This window comes from Ctenocephalides felis, unplaced genomic scaffold (assembly GCF_003426905.1).
Source record: "Ctenocephalides felis isolate EL2017-DRISC unplaced genomic scaffold, ASM342690v1 CF-g0.4_SCAFFOLD_01604, whole genome shotgun sequence".
NCBI lineage: Eukaryota > Metazoa > Arthropoda > Insecta > Siphonaptera > Pulicidae > Ctenocephalides > Ctenocephalides felis.
Window position 1 is genome coordinate 2,621,886 of NW_020537758.1, and position 26,958 is coordinate 2,648,843.

At 28.1% G+C, this 26,958-nt stretch overlaps 3 protein-coding genes across 3 annotated transcripts; all 3 read left to right on the plus strand.

Annotated features, from left to right (window-relative positions):
* The first annotated feature begins 1,743 nt into the window (after nucleotides 1-1,743).
* On the plus strand, nucleotides 1,744-4,129 carry LOC113372819 (dynein heavy chain 7, axonemal-like). Its single transcript, XM_026613157.1, has 11 exons — nucleotides 1,744-1,893; nucleotides 1,958-2,032; nucleotides 2,093-2,275; nucleotides 2,339-2,592; nucleotides 2,647-2,713; nucleotides 2,829-3,012; nucleotides 3,072-3,454; nucleotides 3,520-3,653; nucleotides 3,710-3,901; nucleotides 3,998-4,054; nucleotides 4,105-4,129. Exons 1-11 carry the CDS (start codon nucleotides 1,744-1,746, stop codon nucleotides 4,127-4,129), a joined length of 1,704 nt encoding a protein of 567 aa, XP_026468942.1.
* A 251-nt stretch (nucleotides 4,130-4,380) lies between these two features.
* LOC113372820 (dynein heavy chain 7, axonemal-like) lies at nucleotides 4,381-8,868 on the plus strand. Its single transcript, XM_026613158.1, has 12 exons — nucleotides 4,381-4,453; nucleotides 4,518-4,687; nucleotides 4,760-4,962; nucleotides 5,044-5,189; nucleotides 6,258-6,410; nucleotides 6,470-6,599; nucleotides 6,657-6,907; nucleotides 6,969-7,125; nucleotides 7,976-8,121; nucleotides 8,339-8,356; nucleotides 8,412-8,631; nucleotides 8,705-8,868. Exons 1-12 carry the CDS (start codon nucleotides 4,385-4,387, stop codon nucleotides 8,866-8,868), a joined length of 1,827 nt encoding a protein of 608 aa, XP_026468943.1. The 5' UTR covers nucleotides 4,381-4,384.
* A 1,781-nt stretch (nucleotides 8,869-10,649) lies between these two features.
* Nucleotides 10,650-16,333, plus strand: LOC113372821 (lipase 3-like). Its single transcript, XM_026613160.1, has 11 exons — nucleotides 10,650-10,658; nucleotides 10,760-10,948; nucleotides 14,034-14,138; nucleotides 14,569-14,641; nucleotides 15,057-15,171; nucleotides 15,229-15,325; nucleotides 15,384-15,533; nucleotides 15,601-15,762; nucleotides 15,833-15,917; nucleotides 15,972-16,114; nucleotides 16,175-16,333. Exons 1-11 carry the CDS (start codon nucleotides 10,650-10,652, stop codon nucleotides 16,331-16,333), a joined length of 1,287 nt encoding a protein of 428 aa, XP_026468945.1.
* Nucleotides 16,334-26,958: the final 10,625 nt, after the last annotated feature.

Sequence of the window (26,958 nt, forward strand, 5' to 3'; positions counted from 1 at the left end):
GCTGAGAAGCATTGTGTTTTTATGCTGTCCGATAACCAGGTAATAATAAAAATGAGTTTTGATACTAAATATATTTATATTTTTTCTTATTTTATCTTATCTGTGTTGTGACTTATATTTTCTTTTCTTAGTTGGAAGAAAAATGCCACTTGGTTGACACCATTTCCCTTCTTCGTCATGGCGAAGTATCAGGATTGCTTTCTGCAGATGAACGAGCAGACGCTGTGGAGAAAATGCGAGCTTTAGATGCCCAAAGAGACAAATCAGCACAGACTGATGGATCTGTACCTAGTTTATACGAATTGTTCCTTTCCCAGGTAAAAATAACTGTATATACATATATATCTTCTTCTTCTATATATATAAAAATAAGTCGGGTTTTCCTTCCTGACGAAATAACTCGAGAACGCACGAACCAATTTCGACAGTTTTGCATTCGTTGGAAAAGTCTCGGGCTCCGCAAGGTTTATAGCTAAGAAAATTAGTGGTGCATGGCATCGTGCCCTAATGCAAATTGCTGAAATTTCACGCACAGTAATTAAAATTTCGAGTAATGACATTAGTGAGAATTATCAGAATTATGCTTGGTTAAGTCAACTAGCAATTCTTGCCGCAAAGAAATATTATGTACACGCACTGAATTTCACCATTCAATCAAAAATTGCTGGCGATTTGGTGACATACCATAATTCCGACTGGTTTTCCGTTTGACTTCAAACAATTGCAATTTACAGTTCGCCTTGCGTTCGCAATAACAAGTGCAGGCAAATCGCTTAGTGTTTGCGGGATAAATTTCAAATAGATTATTTAGGAAATCATTGTTTTTCACATGGGCAGTTATACGTTCCTGTTCACGAGTTGGAAAACCATCCGCTTTGTTTGTGTTAACGTCAGACCAAAAACAAAAAATGTGGTTTCCAAAGAGCACTTCAATGAAACGGTAATTGGCGGTTTCACTTTCATTTACTTAGAGAAGTTCTACTAAAAACACTTCATTTTTTGTAATCGAAATAAATTCATTACTGTTGTGCACTAAAATCAAATTTTTCCTTTTCAAATATAAAAAAAAAAACAAACAAAATTTCTTCATCTTCTCACGAAACCATCTGGTGGCGAAACGGAGTTCGTCGTTTGCTAGTATATATATATATATATATATTTTATATATATATATATATATATATATATATATATCTGTATATTTTAGATATATATGTTCATATTCTCAATTATTCTTTTTTTCAGATTCGTGAGCAACTCCACATAATCCTGACTATCTCACCAGCAAAACAACAATTCCAAAAACTAGCCAGAACTTGTCCTGAAATAATTGACAACTGCACCATAAACTGGTACCAGGTAAAACATTGTGCTTAAGTAAATATTGCACAAATATTGTGACTGTTCCTTTTCTAGCCCTGGCCTCAATCAGCATTTTTGGAAGTCGCAACAAAACATCTGGAACAGGCAAATTCGAATCCTGAATTGGACGACACATTTGCCAACCTGAAACAGGAGGATGTGGTGAACGCTTTTGTGAGGTTTCATAACATTTCTCAAAAACTGTCTAAGGAGTTTTGTTTGCGGAATGATGTCAGGTTCTGTGCTTATCCAGGGCCTGCTTCGTATCTGGAGATGTTGACCAGGTTTTCTGCTATCTTGACAAAAAACAAGAAGTAAGGGGTAAATAAAATTAAAGTGCGTTATGGATTTTGTAACCAGTGTTTGTATTTTTCTGGCAGGATGTTAAAGAAACAAAAAGAGCAACATATTGCTGCAGCCAGACAATTGGAGAACACGAAACTGCAAATTGGAATAATGCAGGAGAAAATTGAAGCTCTTAAACCGCAAGTTTCTGTGGCGTCTGGACAAGTACAAGATATATTGGCGAAGGTAAATTGACCAGTAATCATATCAGTATAATTAATTTAAAGCTAACTTGAATTTTTTGATCCAGGTTGATAAAGAAACTTTAACTGCTACTGAATTGGAACAAAGTGTGATGAAACAACAATCAGCAGTAAACAAAAAGGTGAACTTTCTGAACAACTGATTTTGATGACTTCAAAATTTTATGTTTTTTTTTCTTCAGCTGGAAGCAACACAACGTCTAAGACAAACTTGCGACAAAGAATTGTCAACGGTTGTACCTGCATTGGAAGAAGCTACTGGACTTTTAACTGCCATGACCAATCCCGATATAATATCATTGAAAACCGTAAAAAATCCTCCGAAATGTGTTAAACTCGTAGCAGAAGCTTTATGCCTACTTAAGGTAACCTTGTACAAATACACCATATATATATAAATATATAAATATCTTTTTTTTATTTTTTAGGAGGTGAAGTCCGAAAAGATCCAAAACCCAACAGGTCCAGGTTTGATAGACGACTACTGGGCACCGTCCAAAAAAATGTTTTCCGATCCCAAATTCCTAGAAACTCTTCTGCAATTCGACAAAGACGATATGCCACAGAACATTATGAGCAAGCTGCAGGAAAAAATTGAACACGAGGAATTCGATCCTGAAAAAGTTAAAGCTATTTCTGTTGTTGGTGAAAGTTTCTGCAAATGGATCACTGCCCTGACAAAGTAAGTAAAATATAAAAATTTAATTCATTTGGATTATTGTTTTATCTATTTTAGGTATGATGTAGTTGCCCAAAAAATTGCTCCAACCAAACAAGAGCTTATGAGTTGTGAAAGTGAAGACGCAAACTTGTGGCTAATTTAGAAGCTAAAAGGAATGAACTACAAGAAGTACAAGATAATGTATGGTTTGTGAAAACTATGCAACGTTAATTTTTATTGATTAAGTTTGTTTTAAGTTGGCGAAATTGATGAAAGAGTTGGATAGTCATCGAGAGCACCACACGGCTTTGAGTTCTGAGGCAGAACTTTGTCAGAAAAAATTAGAACGTGCTGAAGAACTTCTAGAAGGCTATGGTGACGACAAAGATAAAATGTTGCAACAAGCATCTAATTTGGACCAGAAAACCACAACACTTATAGGTACCTCTAAAACCACAACCCAAAAACAAGATGTTACTTATAGTTTTCTATTATTTCAGGTGACACTCTTCTATCATCAGCATTCCTAGCATACCTAGGTCCCCTGACCAAAGACTTAAGATCCTCAAGTATCCAACAATGGTTAGATATCTGCACAAGTTTGAATATTCAATGCAACAAAGATTACACACTGCGTTCTGCAATCGGTGATGAAATACTCATCAGATCTTGGTTGGCATCCGGTTTGAATTCTGATGAATTTGTGATTGAAAATGCTTTGATTACCACAAATTGTGAACGCTGGCCTTTGGCCGTGGATCCACAAGGTGAGGCTAATAAGTGGATCAGGAACTTGGAAAAGGCTAGGCATTTGAGTATTGTCCGGCAGACTCAAGGGGATTATGTTAGGATTCTGGAGAATAGTATACAGTTTGGACAACCGGTAAAGGGGTAATATAAAATTTATGCCAGATTATTAGCACACTAAAATGTGTCTTGGTTTTGTAGATTTTGCTGGAAAATTTGGGCAACGACTTGGATCCTATATTAGATCCTTTGCTGGGTAAACAAACATTCAAACAATCTGGTAGTCGGTGTCTTAAACTTGGAGAAACTTTAGTGGATTATAATAATGACTTTAAGTAAGCCAGATTATTCATGTCATCAAGACCAAGTATCTGATGGATATTTTTTTCAGGTTATATTTAGCAACCGGTTTGAGTAATCCACGTCTGGATTTGTATGTGATGTCTAAAACTACAATTATCAACTTTACGATGACGTACTGCGGTTTGGAAACAAAAATCTTGGATATTGTTTTGGGAATTGATAAACCTGATGAACAACTGGAGTGGGAGCAGTATCATATACAACAGGCTGATAATAAAAAGTAAGAGATGAATTTTTTCACTAATTTTTTGGTTGTCTTCTATTAATTTCTTCTTGAAGGAAATGTTAAATTTTGATTATTACTTTTATTTTCCAGGAATTTGTACGATCTAGAACAACAAGCCCTGACAGTCTTGTCTTCCGAAGACAATCTGCTAGAAGAAGAGGCCAAAATCCAAACTTTGGTCACTTCTAAATTATCAGTAAACGAACTGGTATCGAAACATAAAACTGCAGAAGCTGCTTTGGATGAATTGAAGGAATCCAGGATGAATTATATGAGACTTGCTGAATATATAAGCACAGTCTACATGACCATTGGTAAGTAGATCATGAAATATATATAAATAGAGATATATGTGTTGTTTTTTTAGAGGATTTATCTCGTATCGAATACGTCTACCAGCATACCATTGAGTGGTTTTTGCGAAAATTCAAAGATATCGTCCAGAATGTCGAAAAGGAAGATGATATCAACACCAGGATGAATGGACTTATAGAAGCTTTTTCGCTAGATATTTATAGGGCTGTCTGCAGAAGTTTGTTTGTCAAGGTAAGTCCTGGATAAGGTCCTGATCAGTTTATTGGAAATTTAATCGAATACATTTTATTTTCAGGACAAATTATTGTTGTCGTTTATGTTGGCCATAAACACTTTGAAGTTAAAGAACCAAGTTGATCACATGGAGTTACTGATGTTGTTGCAAATTAAGAAAAATTGCTTAGAAGTCGGTTCCAATTCGCCTTTTAGTTGGTTTGAACAACAAATCTGGAATGCATTGTGCAGGTAATCTTGAAGCATTCCTCACATCTTAATTTCCTTTATCAAGATTATCATTTTTTTATATTTTGTTTCCAGCTTGGAGAAATGTACAGCCTTCAACGGTATAGCAAAGAGTATTGAAGAAAATGAGGATTTGTGGAAAAAATTTAATGCAACTTTATCCAAAAACGATTTACCAAAACCATTTTGCGACAATTTCAACAATTTCCAGATGCTGGTGCTATCGGTTGTGATGAATCCTGATAAAACTGTTAACCTAATGCAGAAATTCGTCGCAGGTAGGAAAAATAGAAATAGATAAAATGATAAATGATAAATGAGATAGCTAAAATATTAAATATTGTTTATTGCAATTGCAGAAAATTTAGGAGAATTATTCCTGGAGTCTCCTCCATTCGAATTAAAAAGTTTATATGGTGAGACAGATTGTTGTACACCTTTGATGATTCTGTTATCACCAGGTGTTGATCCTTTTTGCGACATAATAAAATTTGGAGAACTACAGGTGAATATCAATATTACCACTACTTTAAGGAGGAGCCTATTTTAGAGGTTTAAACTAGTGGGGTGGGTGGCATCGTGCCTTAAGGCAAATTGCTGGAACTTCCCGTACCATAACGAAATGTTCGAGGAATATTGAATGTTTTCAAATAGATTATTATAAATATTGTAACATTGTCTAATATTTATAAGAATTATATAAACTGAATTGCAGAGTTGAAATTATTTGTTTAAAGTATATTAGAACTATAGTCAGAATTAAAAATAAAATCTGAATTATTATTTTCGATATACAAAAAATTAAAAAAAAAAAAAAAATTGGAACAATTTTTTTTTTCCAAAATCAATTATTTTGTTAAGACGAGCAGATAGTTCTTTGAATCAATTGAATCTGACGCTTAGTTCTCTCAAAAACTGCCATTTTTTGTACATTTAGCTCTGTATCTCCGAAATGGCTGGGCCTACCTTTGCGAAAAACTAATAACCCCTTCTCCCAATCATTACTAATTGAATGTTTTTTAGATCATTCAAATTGGATGCTCCGTTCTCTCAAAAACTCGATTTCTATTTTCTGCACTCTTTGCTTGGTATCTCCGAAACGGCTGGACCTGCCTTCGCCAAAAACTAATCAGCACGTCTTCTTATTAATAGGAATCGAATGTTCTTTGAATTATTCAAATCGGTTGATCGGTGTTCCCGAAATCGTCGACGAAAATTTGTATCCGCACATACATACACACACATACACACACACACACACACATACATCCATTTTTTCTAAGGTATGCCCAAATATTCAGAAACCTTTGAAACGTCGAGAAATGCAAAAAATTTTCCTACGGGAAGTTAACTAGACAAGGATATATCCCTAAAATGATGCCGGGGCCCGGCATATTATGACTTATATTTTAATGAAAAAAATTGAGAAGAATGTTGAAATATTTAACAATTGAACCTGAAAGTTTCATTTCAATTTAATTTATTTCCTTCCCTAAGAATTTCTCAAAAAAAACGAGTTTTTTAGGCTCTTTCCGTAATGACTAAAATTTGTATTAATCTATTTTTTACCCAGGGTGTCGGTTCTGATAAAATGCACTACATATCCCTTGGAAACGGCCAAGACGCCCTCGCAAGCAAATTACTAGACGAATGCATGAAGAACGGTTACTGGGCTATTCTGCAAAACTGTCATTTAGCCAAAAACTGGCTTAAAAACCTGGAAAAAGTAAGCACCATCATCAATATCCAACTTCTTGCTACAATTCACACAAACTTGTTCCACAGGTTTACGACAACATATCACCTGAATCCGTTCAACCTGAATTCCGTCTATGGATGCTCTCATCACCGAGCGAGCATATACCTTTCAGCATTCTAAAGAATTCTGTGAAACTTGTTGATGAAGTACCAGCAGGTGGGTAAAAGACCCAAATGGCTTAAGGATTTTTACTTAAATTGATGTCTTTACCAGGTATAAGGTCCAGTATCCATCAGTCTTATCTTTGTTCTCCGATTTCTGAGAACAGCTGGTTCAAAAGTGGTCCGGAGGAACGTGCAGAAAGTTTTAAGAAGTTGCTGTATGGTTTGTGTTTTCTGCATGCTCTGCTGCAGCAGAGGGCCAGGTATGAAGCCTGGAATTATAGATATGATTTTTGTTTGAGCGATATGAGGACTGCTGCTGTTGATTTGAAGATTTTGGTGGAGGAAAGCTTGGATGATGAGGTGATAAATAGAATTATCAGTATAATTAGCTACTTTGATTACAGTTTTTTATATTTTTTAGGACATTTCTTTTGAAACTCTTTGTTACCTGGCAGGAGAATGTGTGTATGGTGGACGTTTAAGAGACGATTGGGACAGAAGATGTTTAAATACTTTATTGGAACAATTTTATTGTCCTAATTTGATTAAAAATAGCGACTATACATTCTACAATACAGGTAAAGACTATACATTTAAATTAATATATATATAATATATATATATATATATATATATATATAATGAAATTGTTTCTTGGGCATCCATCCAGTAATTAAAAAACAATTTTAATGAAAAATGTTTTTATTTTAAGAACATACGTTTCGGGTCCTGATTTGACCCATCTTCAGTGCATACAAATAAATTTTGAAAAACAACACAAAGACACAAAATTGCACGAAAAAATAAATAAATGTAAAATAAAAAATTGATGAAACGTCTAGTTATGAAAAATTTAAAAAAAATGTAAAATTAAAATAAATGATATATTTTAATATAAAAAAGCTTATTCCAAACGAACATGTTGTTAGTTTGGAAATTGTATTACGAGTTGTAATACGAAATTGTATTATTGTATTGACTCCTAATACAATTTTCAAACTAACAACATGTTTGTTTGGAATAAGCTTTTTTATATTAAAATATATCATTTATTTTAATTTTACATTTTTTTTAAATTTTTCATGACTAGACGTTTCATCAATTTTTTATTTTACATTTATTTGTTTTTTCGTGCAATTTTGTGTCTTTGTGTTGTTTTTCAAAATTTATTTGTATGCACTGAAGATGGGTCAAATCAGGACCCAAAACTGATGTTCTTAAAATAAAAACATTTTTCATTAAAATTGATTTTTAATTACTGGATGGATGCCCAAGAAACAATTTCATTATATTATTTTACCATCTGAAGAAAAACCTCTCGCTTTATATATATATATATATATATATATATATAAATATTTTATTATATAGATATTTTTATTATATATATATATATATATTAATAAATAATTTATTCATATTATGTAGATATTCGGATAGTTCCTTCAAATCAGACCTATCCAGGACATATGAATCATACAAACAATTTATCCTTGTTCGATTCAACTGATGCAGTTGGCTTAGGAGCAAATGCTGAAATTTTGAAAAATCAACGGAAATGCGAACGCTTTTTTGTTGATTTTCTTAAAACACAGGTAATAGTAATAAAAATTATATATATATATATATGTATATATATATATATATATATATATATATATATATATATATACACATATTTAATACACATTATCTTCTTTGCTGCAAAATGCAGGACAGATTGGTAAGTTTTTTTTCAATTTATATTATTTAATTTATATTATTATTAATAATTTATTAAACTATTTTCAGGACTTATTGGTGAAAGAGGTAAATATTTTGTTAACCTTGACTTGTATGGGTTTTATCCTTTTTTTAATTCCAGCCTTTACCAGAAGATGAAAACTACATTCGAGTTCTCCAAATGATCGAAGAAATTTCCAAACAAATTCCCGAAATGTACGACGAAAAAATTGTACAAGACAAATTTGCCGAATTAGAAAACGACAACGTGTCTATATTTTTGCTTCAAGAATTGCAAAAGTATGGAATTTTAGTGAAATGTATCCTGGAGACTTTGGAAACGGTCAAAACAGCTTTGTCAGGTAAATTGACAATGGAATAATAATTAGTAGAACCAGGCAAGTGCTGGTGGTAAATAGAGGATTTTGTTTTTAGGTTCTGTAATTACAAGTGTAAGCGTTGAAAAGGTATTTCAAAGTTTGTTAAATAACCAAATTCCTGAAAAATGGCTTAAATTCTCATATCCGTCCATCAAGACTTTGGGTTCATACATTGTCGACTTGGGCAAAAGGATCACATACTTACAGGTAAATTCTTAATATATATATATATATATATATATATATATTTTAGACTATCTATAATAATTTATACGATTTTAAACAATTTTAGATCATTTAAAATGATTTTAGACCATTTAGAATAAATTAAGGCAACTAAGAACGATTTTAGACAACTCACAACTTTATCAAATAATTTACAACATTTTCTGACACTTCACAGCATTTTTAAACAATTTACAACATTATCAGTCAATGCCTTGTCTCTAATTTAATTACCTTATCGAAAGTTGCATTAGAAGTTTTACTTACAATTTAATCCTGTATTCAATTGATTTAATTCTACTATAAGTGCTTTCCAATATTTTCAGAAATGGTTTGATGATGAATCTCCTCCAATCGTCAACTGGTTACCAGGTTTATTCAGTGTGACAACCTATTTGACCATCATCAGGATTAATTTCGCCAAAAGATACGGAGTTGATGTTCATAAAGTCACCTTGGATTATAAGGTAAGGATCAGGATAATAGATTAATAAATGCGGACTTTAATATTTCTATAACTTGCAATAAATGGATTAGGTACATTTTTTACTTTTAGTCAAATATCTTTCAATTTCATTCCGGACATTATAATATGGATTCATTAGTAAAAACTAGATAAAATTTACTAAATTATAGTAAAAACCATTATATACTCTAGGATATAAAAATTTTGAATAATTCGTAATTGAAATGCGGACTTTAGTATTTCTATAACTTGTAATACATGGATTTAGGACATTTTTTACTTTTTGTCAAATAACTTTTAATTTTCATTCCGGACATTATAATATATTTACATTAGTGAAAACTAGATAAAATTTACTAAAATTTAGTAAAAACTGTTTCATAAACTTTGATATTAAAATTTTGAATAATTCGTAGTTGAAATGCGGACTTTAGTATTTTTATAGATTGCAATACATGGATTTGGTACATTATTTTACTTCTCTTCACATAACTTTTAATTTTCATTCCGGACATTATAATATGTTTATATTACTAAAAACTAGATAAAATTTACTAAAATGTAGTAAAAAGTGTTTCATACACTTGGATATTGAAATTTTGAATAATTCGTAGTTGAAATGCGGAGTTTAGTATTTCCAAAACTTATTGCAATATATAGATTTAGGACATTTTTTCAGTTTTTTTCAAATAACTTTTAATTTTCATTACGGACATTATAATATTATCACATTAGTAAAAGCTAGATAAAATTTACTAAAATGTAGTAAAAACTGTTTTATACATTTTGATATTAAAATTTTGAATAAATCGTAATTGAAATGCGGACTTTAGTATTTTCATAACTTGCAATATATGGATTTGGTACTTTTTGTCAAATAACTTTTAATTTTCAATACGGGCATTATAATATGTTAACATCCATAAAAACTAGATAAAATTTACTAAAATATAGTAAAAACTGGTTTATACACCTTGATATTGAAATTTTGAATAATTCGTAGTTGAAATACAGACTTTAGTGTCTTTGAGACCAGAAACTATAGAATGTATGGTTTAGAGGTCAATTGATGTTCTGGATGGTTTTGTAAAACTTTGCCCTATTATCAATAGAATTCATCCACAAGTTTATTTAATTAATCTAGAATAAATGAATTATCAATTTTTTTATGTAGGTACAAAAAGAATGGACCATCACAGACGTCCCTGCTGATGGCATATACATCAACGGTTTATTTTTGGAAGGAGCTCAATGGAACGTTGAAAAGCAAATTTTAGTCGAACCAAGTACCAGAATTTTATACCAGGAGATGCCAATAGTAAGTCTAGCTGTAATTTTTCATATATATATATTTATATATATATATATATATTTATATAAATAAATATATATATATATCATCGATTACCAAATTTCTAGATCCTGGTTCTGCCAACCACAGATCTGTTGCCGATTGAGGCCAATGCGTGTTTTTATAAATGTCCTCTATTTCGTATACCAAATATTGGCGGTCAGACACCAAAATACGAAAAAATTGCTAATTATGTGACTTTTGTGCCTTTGGGCATTGGTGGTGCCGAAGAAGTCACCAAATGGATTTTGAGACGGGTCACACTTTTGTGTGATGTCTTTTGAAAAAATAAATTATACAAATAGTAATTGTAATAGTAATAATAATTATTATTATTATTTATTAAATTAATCATTCTTTATTTGAATTTTTAATTTTTTTAAATATTGCTCTTTAATGTTAATTAATAAAATTGTGGCGGTTTTTTCGGTTTTGTGTCTGTATCTGTATTTTGGGTAAAGATGGATTTTTTTTTATATTAGAAGGTTAAAATCTAGATAAAATAAAAGTGCAAGTAGGATTTTTTTTTTAGATTGATTCGTAATATTTTTAAGGCGTTTTTATACAGAGTAAATTATATTAGTACGTCGGAAATTTTGTTCCGAATTGAGATAGATAATTTTTGTATCACTTTATATTTAAAATCACATCACATCATATCTTTAAAATAGTTTTAACCAGATTTTCATAAGTTAATTTACGATCTTATATACTCAATAAAGTAAAATAGCCAAAAATTCCATACAAAGCCTTATCTTCTTTTTTAATTGAGATAAAATTTACTATAAAAAATATTAATCAAATTTTAATGCAATTATTCATAAGAGTTCTAAGAGCGTTCAGAGACATATATTTATTTATTTATTTATTTATTTATTTTTATTATATTTGAGAACTTGTTTCTAATTTTGAGTTAATATTATATATCTTAAGATATTTAAGAATTACGAATCAAGAAGATATTCAAGAAATATTTAAGATCTTAAGATATAAATTAAATTTTTTATATTATACTGTTAAAATTTAAATAATTTTTCTATAATCTAATATTAAAAATTTAAATACTTACATAATATTTTAAATTTATAAAGATTCTCCAACATTTTTACTATGTATATACAATTTGTATATTAGAACTCTATATTACAATTTTTCTTTAAAATTCTGTATCTTTTTTTAATATCAAAATAATAACCTGCCTAAATTCTACAAAGAAAATATATGAATATTCTATATAAAAATAGTAAAAACTTATTTTTGGTTTTCATAATATATAAAATTATAATTTTATGTGAAATTTTATATCTTTTTCTAATATCATAAGTCATATTTATCTAAATAGGGTTATTTTTTTGACCTTTATTATGATGTGTAGGTTTTTTTCCTAATTAGTTTTAAATCTGTGATTATTTTGCATTTATCTAATATGTTTTCAATAGAAAAAATGATTCGCATATTTTTCTGTAATTGTTCAATAAATTCATGGAGAGATTTCGACGACAAGATAATATTATCTGAATAGAAATATCATTGCATAATTTATATATATATATATATATATATATATATATATATAAATTATAAATAATATAAAAAGTTTTTTCATTGAACGAAATTGACTAAACAAAACTTGTAGTGATTTTAATATATCTTCATAGTAAAACAAATAATATTTCATGAAATTCTGTTTTACAGTGCTCATAGAATTTTTTTAGATCAATTTGTGAAAACGTTTTTGATGTGATTTCATAGAGAATTTTATCTAGTTTTGATTTATTCAACACAAAAATTTCTGTCTTGACTTGTATTATTTTTTGCTAATTTTTTAATCAAAGTTTGTACCCGGCTTTATACAATCTTTGGTAAGGCTAACATTTTTTTACTAAATTCGGTTTTTAAGTGCTCATAGAAAATTTCTAAGTTTCATTATAAAAACTTTTTTGATGTGGTTTTATAGAGAATTTTATATAGTTTTTATTTATTTAACATAAAAATTTCTATCTCGATTTTTTAAATTTATATGAATTTTTGAATCAAAATTTGTACCCCGATAATACTCGTACAATCTTTGCAAAGATTTTTTATGAAATTCGGATTTTAAGTGCTCATAGAAAATTTCTAAGTTACATTATAAAAACTTTTTTGATGTAGTTTCATAGAGAATTTTATATAGTTTTTATTTATCTAATACAAAAAAATTTATCTCGTTTTTTAAAATTTATATAAATTTTTGAAACAAAATTTGTACCCGGGTATTAATATCTTTGACGAGGATTCTGATTTTTTACAAAATTCCGTTTAAAATTATGTGGTTTTGTAGAGATTTGGGGAATATTTAACTTATTTTTGTACTAATTTTCTAACAAAAATTTACTTTGAACGTTTTTGGTTTTGCCACGTTTCTGGAATTTTCATAAAACAATAAAATTTTATCTAGTTTTAACACAAAAGTTCTTTATCCCAATCCAAAGAAAAGATACAGACATAAAATATGATACTTGCAAAAAAAATATTCAATAAATATATATTATGTATGTATTTATATTATAATTTATTTAATATAATTAATATAGTTTTCTCATGAGATTTTATTCACAAACTTTGATACTAAAAATTTAAAAACAAAATTAAAATGAAAATAATATTTTTTATAAAACTTTTTTTACCATATGAATTTTAAAATACATACTACAAACTTAGGATTTAAAACTGTTAATATACACAATTTATAAATAAATATCTTATAATATAAACATTAAATTTGAAGTGTTTAAATTTATTTAAACATACAATATAAATATTTTTTATAGAAAAAATGTATGCTTTTAAAGTGTATGTGAATTTACCATTGGTGTTATCGACTTTGTATCAAAATTTAATGATATTGACGAAAATTATTGATCAAACGGATAAAACGGTATGTAAATTGTATTTTAAAATTATTTTTATTATTCGAACTTAATTATCATAATATTGCATTGTAATGTTCAAGGCTTTTGTAGTATTTTTATAGCGAAGAAATAAAATTTTGTGTAAATTTGTGTAAAAAATATTATTTTAACAAAGTATTCATTTATACTCTAAACTATATAAACTAGATTTAAAGGTTTAATAAATAATATTTGATCATTTTATATTTGAAATATTGTTAAGTATTTTTTTTTTTAATTTTAAATATTGTAAAGTTATTTGTGCGAATTTTTTGTATATTGTTTTGCTTTTTTTTTGGGCTTTAAATTTGTTTCTTTTTGCATATGTATTTTAGTAGATATTGAATTATTTTTAATTTATTCTTGTGTTTATTTTTATTTATTATTTTTAATTTATTTATTTAAACAAAAGGCGAATCTGATTACCAAAAATGGATATTCTTATGAAAAACATACAGTACAGACTCCAGATGGATATTTGTTGAATGTTTATAGGATTCCAAATCCTGGGAAACCGGTAACAAAATTTATTATAATAATAATAGTGATATATATATATATATATATATAAGGTATCCCAGAACTCAACGTCAAACCGAAGTGGTAGTATTGATCCTAGACAGTATAATAATGGTACTGATCATAACTTTTAGATCAAATTTTCAATCAAATGATATAGTCATTTATACTTGTTTATCTATGGATATAGTTATGATCAATACTCACTTCCTTTCAGCTTGACGTTGAGTTCTGGGACATCCTGTCTAGTTAACATAATAGATATGAAATATGAAAGTAAAAAAAAAATAATGAGTTATAAATTACTTACAACATTCAGTAATTATAATTTTTATCGTTTATTGTTTATTTAATTAATTAGCATGGAAGTTAAATAATAAATAAATTAAATGAAGAAATTAATTTTAACATTATAATATTAATTTTAGGCTGTATTCCTGATGCATGGGGTTTTGGCAAGTTCTGCCGATTGGGTTGTTCTTGGTAAAGATAAAGCTTTAGGTGAGATAACATTTATTATTTAATTTAAAAATTTTAATTCCGATTTTTTTGAACTTATGAAAAACCTTAAACTTTACAAATATACATTATAAAGAAGCTTGATAAAGAATACTTTTTATTAAAATTTTGAACTTTTTTTTTCTTATAATGCTGATGAGTTGTATTATTACTAAACAATAATGTTTGCTGGGTTAGCTAGTATATATATATATATATATTTATATATATATATACATATATATATACATATATAATATTAACATTATACAAAAATGTTAGAAAGTGAACTCGCAATTAAATAACTTTAACATTTTTAATAAATAAAAAAATCTTTTAAGGTTTTTTCTATGTACTTTTACTTACGATAATATTCAAATGTTCTTCTTAAATTTATTTATCACCTTATCATTTAAAGGTTTTCTGCTCCACGATGCAGGATTTGATGTCTGGCTAGGAAATGCAAGAGGAAACACCAATTCCAGGCGTCACATCAGCATTTCACCAGACGAACCACGATTTTGGAACTTCAGGTTTACCAAATACAATTATAATATTCAGTTTGATAAATAATTAGTCTGGTTTTGCAGTTGGCACGAAATCGGTGTAATAGATCTTCCTGCCATGATAGATCATGTCTTGAATGTTACCAAACAGACGTCTTTGCATTATGCAGGCCATTCGCAGGTAGATAAAATATATTTTTTGTTCAAGAAGTACATAAGTACTTTTACATTTTTTGCAGGGTACCACTTCATTTTTTGTAATGTTGTCTGAAAGACCAGAATACAATTCCAAAATTAGCTGCATGCACGCCTTGGCACCAATTGCCTTCATGGGCAGACTGAAAAATATATTATTAAGATTTGCAGCTGGTCAACTGAAAGAAATCACAGTAAAATAAAATAATCAAGATCTTCTGAAACAATTGATGAACTGATGGTTCTATATTACTTTTTCAGGAGCTCGTTTTTAGTTTAGGCTTGTATGAACTATTGCCAAATAACCCTGTAGTAGTTGCTTTGTCCAAAATTCTCTGTACGACTGCAAAACAAAACCATGAGGCACTTTGTGCAAATTTTTTGTTTTTAATAGGAGGATATAGTATGAAGCAAATGAATGCGGTAATTAGATTTATATACCCATCTGGTGTAATATTATAAATTTAGCGTTTGAGATACTTTGTCCATTTAGAGTTATATACCAGAGGTGGTGGACATTATTCCAGCTGGTGCATCCGCCAGACAGTTAGTGCATTATGCCCAAGAGATTTTATCAAGTAAGTATACTGGCTATAATTTATTATCAAAGTTCATTTAATTCGTTTCAACAGGTAGGTTTTGCCAATACGACCATGGTGAGGAACTCAATTTAGAGAAATATGGCCAAAAAGAACCTCCTGATTATAAAATAAGTAACATCAGGGCACCAGTTATCCTCCATTATAGCGATAACGATTTGTTGTCTCATCCTGTAGTGAGTAATGATGATAAAAATACTTTTAATTTACCATTTGTAATAAAATGTTATTCATAGGATGTGAAACAACTTGCCAATGGTTTGGGATCAAGACCAACAATGATGTTGGTGAAAGATCCCATGTTCAATCACTTTGACTACACTTGGGGAAAATATGTTCATCAATTGGTCTACAAGAATGTCATCAGTATAATGAAGAAGTTTTTAAAAAAATGATTATTGAATTGGTAAATACGATAATGAATATTAATGGTATAGCCGTTATAGCCCTATAGCAATGCAATATACTTTTAATTAGCAAATGTATATAATATAAATTAGGCTGAAATTTAATCAAAATAGTTTTAACCACTGTTTTTAATAAAATAGCCATAATGCTATATATTTCAAACAAATCCATTCACTTATTGGTGAATTTCACAAAGTTTAAATTTTCTGTTTGAATTTCGCGCTTTAAATTGTACAAGCACAGTCAGCTGTCATGTTGCTAACTTCAGTCACTTCAAATGTCAAAGAGATTTTTGTGGATTAACATGTGGTCACGTTAATTAAGAGTTTTTTTTAATTAATTCCTTGATTAGTTTTAATTAATTTATTCATCAAGTTGTGTAATTAATTTAGTAGATCATATTGATATAATAAATTTATCATGAAACGTTAATTAAAAGCCGAAAAATGGATATGTGTGAAGTGCTTGGGTGTACCTTAAATAGTTTGATAAGTATCTCTTTCAGGGCCTTCATTTTGAATCAATTTTATAATTAAACATTCAATTACAGCGTCAATGTATCCTTTATTTATATATATGCAATTGTAAAATGTTTAAGTTATATCATTTTGAATCAATTTTATAATTAAACATTCATTTACAGCGTCAATGTATCCTTTATTTATATATATGCAATTGTAAAATGTGCTTTTGTAGGTTATATTTAAGTACTTCCACCACATATCTGTTTATTATCGAATTTTAAGTTCACAAAAGTCTCTAAGTCGTGTCTTGTGTATTGTGTAAAGACTTTACTCGGACAATTGCAACATGTCGAATAGACATAGTAAAAGACAAAGTTGTGTAGTGGTTCTAAAGTAGTGATTTTGTGTCAAGTACTTGAGATTTCTGGCAGATGCTCTAGAGGTGCTTCTTGTATTGGTTTTGTATTCGAGCAGTTACTGCAGAGGATATATCTCAATGTGAGTGCAAAGCATGTTTTATACAATGCGACTCAAAGAATATATTTCTGATATTATATGCAGGCATTTATTATACTACATGTAATGCACTAATAATGTTTTATTTATATTTAGATCTTAACTATATATATTTAAGTAAAAAAGCTCTGAATTTATAAAATTTAAAATGCATTACAACAACTATTTATTCAATAGACATTTTGAGAACTATATATTTCATCTTTCAACTAAAAATTTATCATATAACAAGATTACTTGAATACAGCAATGAAAATAATATAAATTGAATTAAAATTATATAGTAAGTAAGTAAGATAGTATTTAAATCAAAGCAGCGCCTGTATGTATTTTAGTGATATATTTGCTGGCTCGCAAACTATTATTATTGTATACACATATATCTGCTGATAATATTGTTTCAATTATTTATTGATAAACTTTACTGTATAAATTTCAAATTTGAGTCACACATTTAATAGATACATGTCATCATTTGTTTATTTAACTCAAGCATTATATGAATTAGAGATTTAAAATTAATTTGGCAGGCATATGTGTAAAAGTTTTTGTTTATTAATTTAATTTGCTATGGGGAAAACACATTGATTGAATTCTTTTATTTATTGAAGCAAGTGCAATATATAAATACATTATATCAATACAAAATAATAGTTATAACACTTGTCTTATGTATCAAAGGCATTGAAATTAAATTCTTTTTTTTATAGTTTCATAAATAGACAATCAGATGATCAATCTGTGATAATATTGTTGTTAATTTGTTATCCTGATGACTGCATCATCTTCAGCGAATGTTTCATCTGAATATCATTTGTGTATAGGATATACAGAAGGGTCCTAGCATACACCCTTGAGAAACTCCTAAATTAATGGTATTTCAGATAGAACTCTAGTTCTGAAGAGTCTGTTTATCGGATAACATTTCAACAGCAAATATATCTCACGTTAGCAAGGAATTTTGTCTGTTTTATAAAGGAAAAGTTACTTATTACAAATTTATCTTTTTTTACAACACCTTGTGGATGTTGTTAGCTGGTATCATTACATTTTTAAAGAGATGTTTTACATTGTTACATGAATTTTTGGATTACATTACTATTATCAAGAGTCATGTGTTTTCCCTGTGGCGATAGTGACTGCATGCACATTCATTCTTATTGATGATAACTCTTTAATTAATACTGCATCAACTTGATAGATTTTTATATAAATACAATAGTCGAATAAGTTTGCACTAAATATTATTAAACTAATTATTACACAATTGCTTTGGCTACATGTTTAAGAGACATTTTCTCAATATTTATACTTTTGTTCTTCTAATGTAATTATTTTATTATTCGAGTTGATGCAGTTTGATTAAAGGTTGAAAGAGTTGATTTGAATAAAACAAAACATTTTCGTCATTTCATTCAATATTTAAATTTAAATCCTTTTTTTATTTGATTTTGAAACGTTTTAAAGTAATGAATAATTTTTAAAGTTTTTACAATTCTAGTTTGTTTCAAATAATTATTAATTTACATTTTTAAAGTTTTGTTGAATTCAAATCAATTATATTTGTTTGTGTCTCGATTAATTGTAAAGGTTTCACATTTTTCATCAAGTCATATCAACAATTTTGATTCGATTAAGATAATTTTTTGGATTCAATTAACATCATATCATCGATTAATTAAATAATTCTTTCAAATATTTTTTTTTTCTAAGTCCAAATTTTCTGATTTAATTCTTTCGAATAATTTTTTTTTTTTTCTAAGTCCTTTCAGATATTTTTTTTTTCTAAGTCCAAATTTTCTGATTATAATTCTTTCGATTTTTTTTTTTTTTTTTAAGTCCTTTCAGATCATTTTTTTTTCTAAGTCCATATTTTCTGAAACCTTTTCAATTAAGACAGACGAGTTATTTATGCATGCTGTATTATCCCAAAGCCAACATTCGAATGAATGAGGCTCACATTGAATATTTCACAACGAGAAAATTTTATTGGGGCAAAGTTAAATATTTTAACTAAGTCCCAGTAATTTTTTCTCGTTGTGAAAATTTCAACGTGGACTTGATTTCATTTGAGTGTTGGTTTTGGGAATTGGTGTGAGGGAACACTAAAAAACATAAAAAAGTTTCAACGCTGAACAGAAAAGAGAAAAATTGACCTGGGACTTAGGGGGTTTTTTTTTAGGCTCCCACCTCCCCCTTCTCCCTCCTCCTCCTCCTCTTTCCCCTTTTTTTCCCTTTTTTCCGCTTTTTTCACATTTTTTTTCCTTTTTTGGTGTTTTTTTTCGCATGTTGTGGTTTTTGGGCAGATTTTTGGGTCCGGCATGCATCTTCCGCAATGTGTCTCTCTGCATGTAACCTCTCGCATCATGGACCTCTGGTTGACCATCACTTGGTGTGTTCGTTTCAGGACCCTTTGCGCTCGCCAACAGCCGGTCACCAGCACTGCTCCATTTTTTCTGCTTCAGAGTTGCTCGTCGTCGCCTTTAGCCGGATTCGATCCTGCTCACCTTGTGCCTCCAGAGTTATTTCACCGAGTATGCGGTCCCTTAAACCACTCGGCTATTTGAGTTATTGATGATAAAAGTTATTTTCATTCTCATATTGTATTAATATTGAATTTTAATAAAGAATATGTATCATACACATCTCTCTTATTCATCACCCTTGTCTACCCTTCTCTTTCCCCAGTTCTTCCTCTACCTTTAATCATCTCTCTCTTTATGTATCTCTCTTACAGTCAAGTGCGAATCTTGAGTTTTTGTTTTTCAGAAATATTCTAAGTGTCAAGGTCGAAATGCGACACCTGAATTTAATATTTTGAACTAATATTTGTCGATTCCGAAAAACTAGGATTCGAATTTTTCAGCCGAGTCTTTGGGATTCGATCCGAGGGACCTTTAGCCAGTCAACGTGATGTCGACGACTAAACGCTCTCGGCTATTTGCTTGTCATAGAATACAAATTTTTTTGGAAACGCTTTTTTCTAATTCGGGAAGGACTGTTGAAGTTTGACAGCTCCAAGTATTTTGTAAAGGCCCCTGTATCAGGCGCTCCACTCTAGTTATTTAAATTTAATCAACCTGCCATCTGAATTTATTTCTTTGAACTAACATTTGATCATTTTGAAAAACTTTACATCAGTTATTTTTCATCCACATACATTTACTTCTTCTGGAATCGATCTGAAGAACATCCGACTACCACGATGACCACTTAACGCTCTTGGCTATTTAGTCGTTTGAGATGAAACGTTTTTTATGGGAATGCCTTTTGTCTATTTCGAGGATTTAAAGATTTTTGAAAATTAAATATTTTGCTTCTTTTCCCTGCATTTCGAAAGGTTTTTTATATTATCTGCAGATTCGAACTGCCGACAACACCATCGGAGCACCATTGCTATTTAACGACCTCGGCTATTCGTCCCATGGCCAAACAGATTTAATGGGAAAGTCTTTTGTCTACTTTGAGGTACAAAACTTTCGGCAAATTAAAATTTTTTCCTCTCGTTCTTTCGCACAGGACTCGAACTAGACACAACACCAGCGGACAATTGACAAACGTCTGCTCCTCAACGACCTCGGCCACGTATCTGTTTCACAAAACGCATTTTTGTGTTCTTATAAGGACTTCAATTTTGTCTTTAATATTTTATTAACCATTCAACCACAACTAATCGTTTATTTTCTTTCAGCTCCATACAAGTCCACTGAAGGACAATGGATCTACTATGAACAACTCATGAACAACTGGATAACTGGAACTACCACGAGGGTTGGGACTCGAACTGGATCACCCTGGACTCGATGATATTAGTGAAGTCCTTCAGCCGTTTCGGCTACCGAGATGCAAAATGGCCGCCGACTATATGGGAGGACACTGAGAATGGATTTATGGCAAATGTGGGGGTGAAAAAATACTGGAAATTGAAAAAGTTGCCGGAGGGGTTGCAGAATGATGGCATACGATTCTTCAGAAATGTACGGATTTCGAGCGGGGGGTTCCAGGGGGGAGAATTTTGTCCGTTTTTTGCTCAGAACACCCCAAAGTGATGATTTAAAAATTTCACGCGTATTTGGGGTTGTTCAAACCCTAATGTTCTCTTTTATAATAATTAGAATGGAAATTACATGTACAATTAGCAATTATTGAACAAATAGTTTATAAACATAATAATTAAATAGTTAAAATTGATTTTTATACAATATATAAATTAATTAAGTATGTTTGAGATTATAAAAACTGGACCTAAAATTATTATTATTGTTATAATATGTATTAAATATATATTTACTCAATATTTAATATTATTTAAACTTATATTGTGTTGATTTAAATAAATATATAAATTAAAATGCATATTTTTTTTTATTTATATTTTGTATATTTAATAAAATTTGGTATATAATTTAATTCGTATTTTATAAAGACTTAAGTAGAGTCTATGTATATTTTTTTCAGTTTTGCCACATTTTTTAATTAAAATAATTAATAAAACAACAAAAAAGTCCTCTTAAATATTTACTACACCTCCATGTGTTTATTAGGCAGTATGGACTCCCTAATAAAATTGGTACAGTCACCTCAAAATTGACAAGAAGTCGTCTGCGCTCGCAACTATCTCTCTATAAATTGATATATAACTGGCGATGGACTCCCTAAACTGCACACGTATATATGATTTCACCACTACATACATATTCAAAGCACTCACACATACACAATGCGTATATCTCTTTCCCTACGACGACATAGACGCTAGCGCTACTCTAAACTCGGTGGCTTCGAGCGGAACTAACGTGGACTATAAGAATCTTATTGGAATTTATATATTGCTCATATAATTAAAGAGGCGTATATATATATATACATCCATACTCCATATATATATATATACATATATACACATATATACATGTATATATATATATTCTTTATGTTTGCTTATAAAAATTCTATTTATTATAGTATCAACTATTTGAAATAAATAAAGTTAATTGTTTTAAATTAAATAATTAATCAATCAAAATTGTCAAATTAATTATTGATTGTCAACAATAAAATCCTCCTAACTATTTAAATATTCATATATTTGTTGGGCAGTGGATGGACTCCCTAATAAAATTGGTACAGTCACCACAAAATTGTTAAGGAGTTGTCCGTGCTCGCAATTATCTCTCAATATACTGATATATAACTGGCGATGGACTCCCTAAAACACACACGTATTCTTGAATCCACCAATCACGTGTATTCAATACACGCACACATACACAATGTGTATTTCATAGACGCTGGCGCTACTCTAAACTCGGTGGCTTCGAGCGGAACTAACGTCGGCTATGAGAATCTTATTGGAATTTATATATCGCTCATAGAATCTCATAGGAATTTATATATCGCTCATACAATTATAGAGGTGTATATATGAGTGTATTTATGATATTATATCTCACATATAATTATATATATGAGAAGTGTCTATGAAAATCCGTGGGTATCTATCCATGGATTTATATACTGGCATTTATATATGGGACCGTAGTTCATATATCGTGAATATATGTATATATATTCTCTTCATATAAAAGATTTATATATCGTGTATATATGAAGTGTAACGGGTTGCATATGCTGTTAGGGGTTTGAAATCAAGTTTATTAGAGGTGTGCTATGAGAATCTTATATATATATATATATATATATATATATATATGTGTGTGTGTGTGTGTGTGTTTGTGTGTATGAAATAAATCAGAAATCGTAGATTAAAAATATTTTAAGAAAATATTAAAAAGATATATATGTATATATATATATATATATATATATATAAATTAATTGAAACATATCTTTTATATTTTAATGCATTTAAATCAAAACCACTGCTCACTGAAAATAAACATGTATATATATGTATATGTATATATACATAATAGATAATAAAACAAATGCAATTTAGTTTAATTATTTATAAGTCCAAATAATACATGAATTCACATTAACAAGGAACTTAACATAAAAAATATTCCATTATAAAATTTAACACAAAAATATAATTCATAAATTCATCATCATTATTAATAATAATAATGAAATAAAAATAACAATCTTCAGGACATTTTCTTGTATTGTATTTCATTTATTTTTTATTTTTTTGTATATTTATATTTTTTTAAGTAAATAATTATAAAACAATGTTATAATAAATTGTTACTCTAGTTTTTTTTTATTATTTTTCTTCTTCAGTATGTAGTTATGTAAATATATATAAATTTAGCAAATTAATATTAATATCAACAGTTCATGATCATATTTTAAGCTTAATAAAATAAATATATACATCTTCTGCTAATGCACTTCTATCAGAGGTCCGTGAGGTCAGCATTTTATTAAGTTTTTGTAATTAATTTCATTCAATTTTATTATTACAATGGCCATTAATTAATTAAATAAATTCTTCAGTAAAAAAATACACACATAAACGTTAAATGCTTTCAGTTTTGAAAAGAGAACTTCCATTGTGACTCAATAATATAAAAGACCAATAAGTATCGAGATCGTCTCAATGTGAAGTATAATTTTTTGTCCATCGCCTTCAACGGAGATGCATTTTCTATGTTTTCTATTTTTTTTTATATATTTTTTTAAGTAAAACTTCTTAAGAAAAATAGACAGGGACACTACCAAATGGTAGACAATGATATAAATTATTATATATATATATATATATATATATATATATATATATATAAAACCCTCTATTTCCTTTACAAAGTTTCACTCCTCGCCAACAATTTCTATCCAAATCACAATGGCATTGCTCGTCACAAAAAAAATGTACATTCAAATGTATATATACATAACTCTATTCTTAATTCTTATTCAATATTTAAGATTAGGCTCACAAGACTAAAATTTGTTCATGACTAATAATAATATATGTACACGGTTATAAACATATCAAACAAAATACTTAATCGCCGAAAACAAAACTTAAACATAAAAATTTATATATATAGTCCCTTGTTACATAGTCATATATACTTACTTATGCTAACTAAATAAAGCACGAGGCTCTACTATAAAAAATATAATAACAAAAAATTCATATTAAATCAAAACAAATACATAAACTATGTAATAACAATGAAATTCTATCTATATACAAAAAATGCAGGGGAGGGATAAATGATACTTTGAAATAAATTTATCGTAATCCATTAATTACATTTTTAATTCATAATATACCATTGATAATAATTAATGGACTACTTTTCTATTTAATGATGTGAAATGGTAATGTATTAACGTTTGTTAATGTTTTTGCATGTCTATGATAGTAAATATTACTAAAATTTGTTAAATACAACTTGTATTCGTCTTGGAAATTGTTAAAATGCTTACTAAGTCCCAGGATTTTATAAAGTAATAGATTTACTTTGTGTTTTGTATCTTATTTGTAATCAATACTAATTTCTAATTTAAACCAAACGATTTTTACTTAGTTTTTTGTTTAAAAACTTTCTTGCAGTTTCATTCTCATAACTCTTTATCTGGTTAAAATATTAATATTCTTTTCTTAAGTAAATAAATTTGAATAAAATTTGCAAATAAATTGCATAATAACAATTTATATAGAATTATACATATAGAATCTTTTTTAGTAGAAAAAAGATTGTTATCAAGTTATTTGTTGAAACGTTTAAACACTTTTGCAATTTTATTCTAATATCTTTTTATCTGGTTAAAATGTTAATATTATTTGTTTAACCAAATAAATCTAAATAAAATTTGCAATAAAATTGTATAATTTGAATTTGTATAAAATATTGTGCTATTAATTTAATTTAAAGATTTCATTGGCAAATTCTTTATGGAAGTGTTGAAACACTTTTTCAGTTTTATTTAAATAACTTTTTATTTGGTTAAAATAGAATATTCTTCTCTCAACCAAATAAATTTAATTAACCCTAAATTGTAATTAACCAGGATTTTTTTCAAAACCAAGTAAAGTATTAATTTTACTTTGCATTTTATAATTTAAAATCCAATAATTAATTTAGCCGAATAAACGATTTTTAGTCAGTTTTTTGTTTAAACATTTTTGCAGAAAAGTGTGGAACATTCTATCAATTTTATTCTAATAACTTTTTATCTGATTAAAATAGAAAATTCTTTCCTTTTACCAAATGATTCCTGATAAAATTTTCAATAAAAATGCATAATTACAATGTATATAAAATTATGCATATTTAGTAGAAAAAAATATTTTTATCAAGTTATTTGTTAAAAAGTTTAAACATTCTTGCAGTTTTATTGTAACATTTTTTTTCTAATCAAAATAGAATATTCTTTCTTTTTCCAAATAAATTTTGATAAAATTTGCAAAAAAAACTGTATAATTTAGAATTTTAATAGAATGTCACACTAATAATTTATTACAAGACTTTTATCAAGTTCTTTTGTTTAAATGTTTAAATACTTTTGCAGCTTTTTTTATTCTAATATCTTTGTATCCGGTTAAAATAGAATTCTTTTAATAAACCAATAATTTTTTTATAACCAAAGTAATAATTTTACTTTTTAAAATGCGTTTTTTGTTTAAACATTCTTACAGTTTTATTCTCATAACTTTTTATCTGGTTAAACTAGAATATTCATTTTTTTAAACAAAAAAATCTTAATAAAATTTGTAATAAAACTGCATAGTTCACATTTTTCTAGAATGTTGCATTCAAAATCTTTTTCTTTAGTGGAAAAAAATATTTTCTTTTATCAAGTTCTTTGTTAAAATGTTCAAACTCTTTTGCAGTTTTATTCTAATAACTTAATCTGATTAAAATATTAATATTCTTTTATTAACTAAATAATAAATCTTGATAAAATTTGCAATAAAACTGCATAATTACAATGTATATAAAATTATGTATATTTAGTAGAAAAAAAGATTTTTATCAAGTTCTGATTTTTTTTATCAAGAATGTTTAAATGTTCTACCTAAAATCTAATTATACAGTTTTATTATAAATTTTATTCAGATTTTTTTGTTTAAAAAAAATGAATATTCTAGTTTAATCAGATAAAAAAATATTAGAATAAATTTGAAAAATGTTTTAAACATTTTCACAAAAAGTATTTGCCAAGAAAATTTTTAAAATAAATTATTAGTGAAACATTATAAAAAAAATCTAATTATACAGTTTTATTGCGAATTTTATTAAGAATTATTTAGTTAAAAAAAAGAATATTCTATTTCAACCAGATAAAAAGTTATTTAAATAAAACTGATAGAACGTTTCACACTAAAGAATCTATGTGTATACTTTTATAAAAATTCTGATTTTACAGTTTTATTGCAAATTTTATTAAGAATTATTTAGTTAAAAAAAAGAATATTCTATTTCAACCAGATAAAAAGTTATTTAATAAAACTGATAAAACGTTTCACACTAAAGAATCTATGTGTTACTTTTATAAATTCTGATTTTACAGTTTTATTGCAAATTTATAAGAATATTTAGTTAAAAAAAAGAATATTCTATTTCAACCAGATAAAAAAGTATTTAAATAAAACTGATAGAACGTTTCACACTAAAGAATCTATGTGTATACTTTTATAAAAATTCTGATTT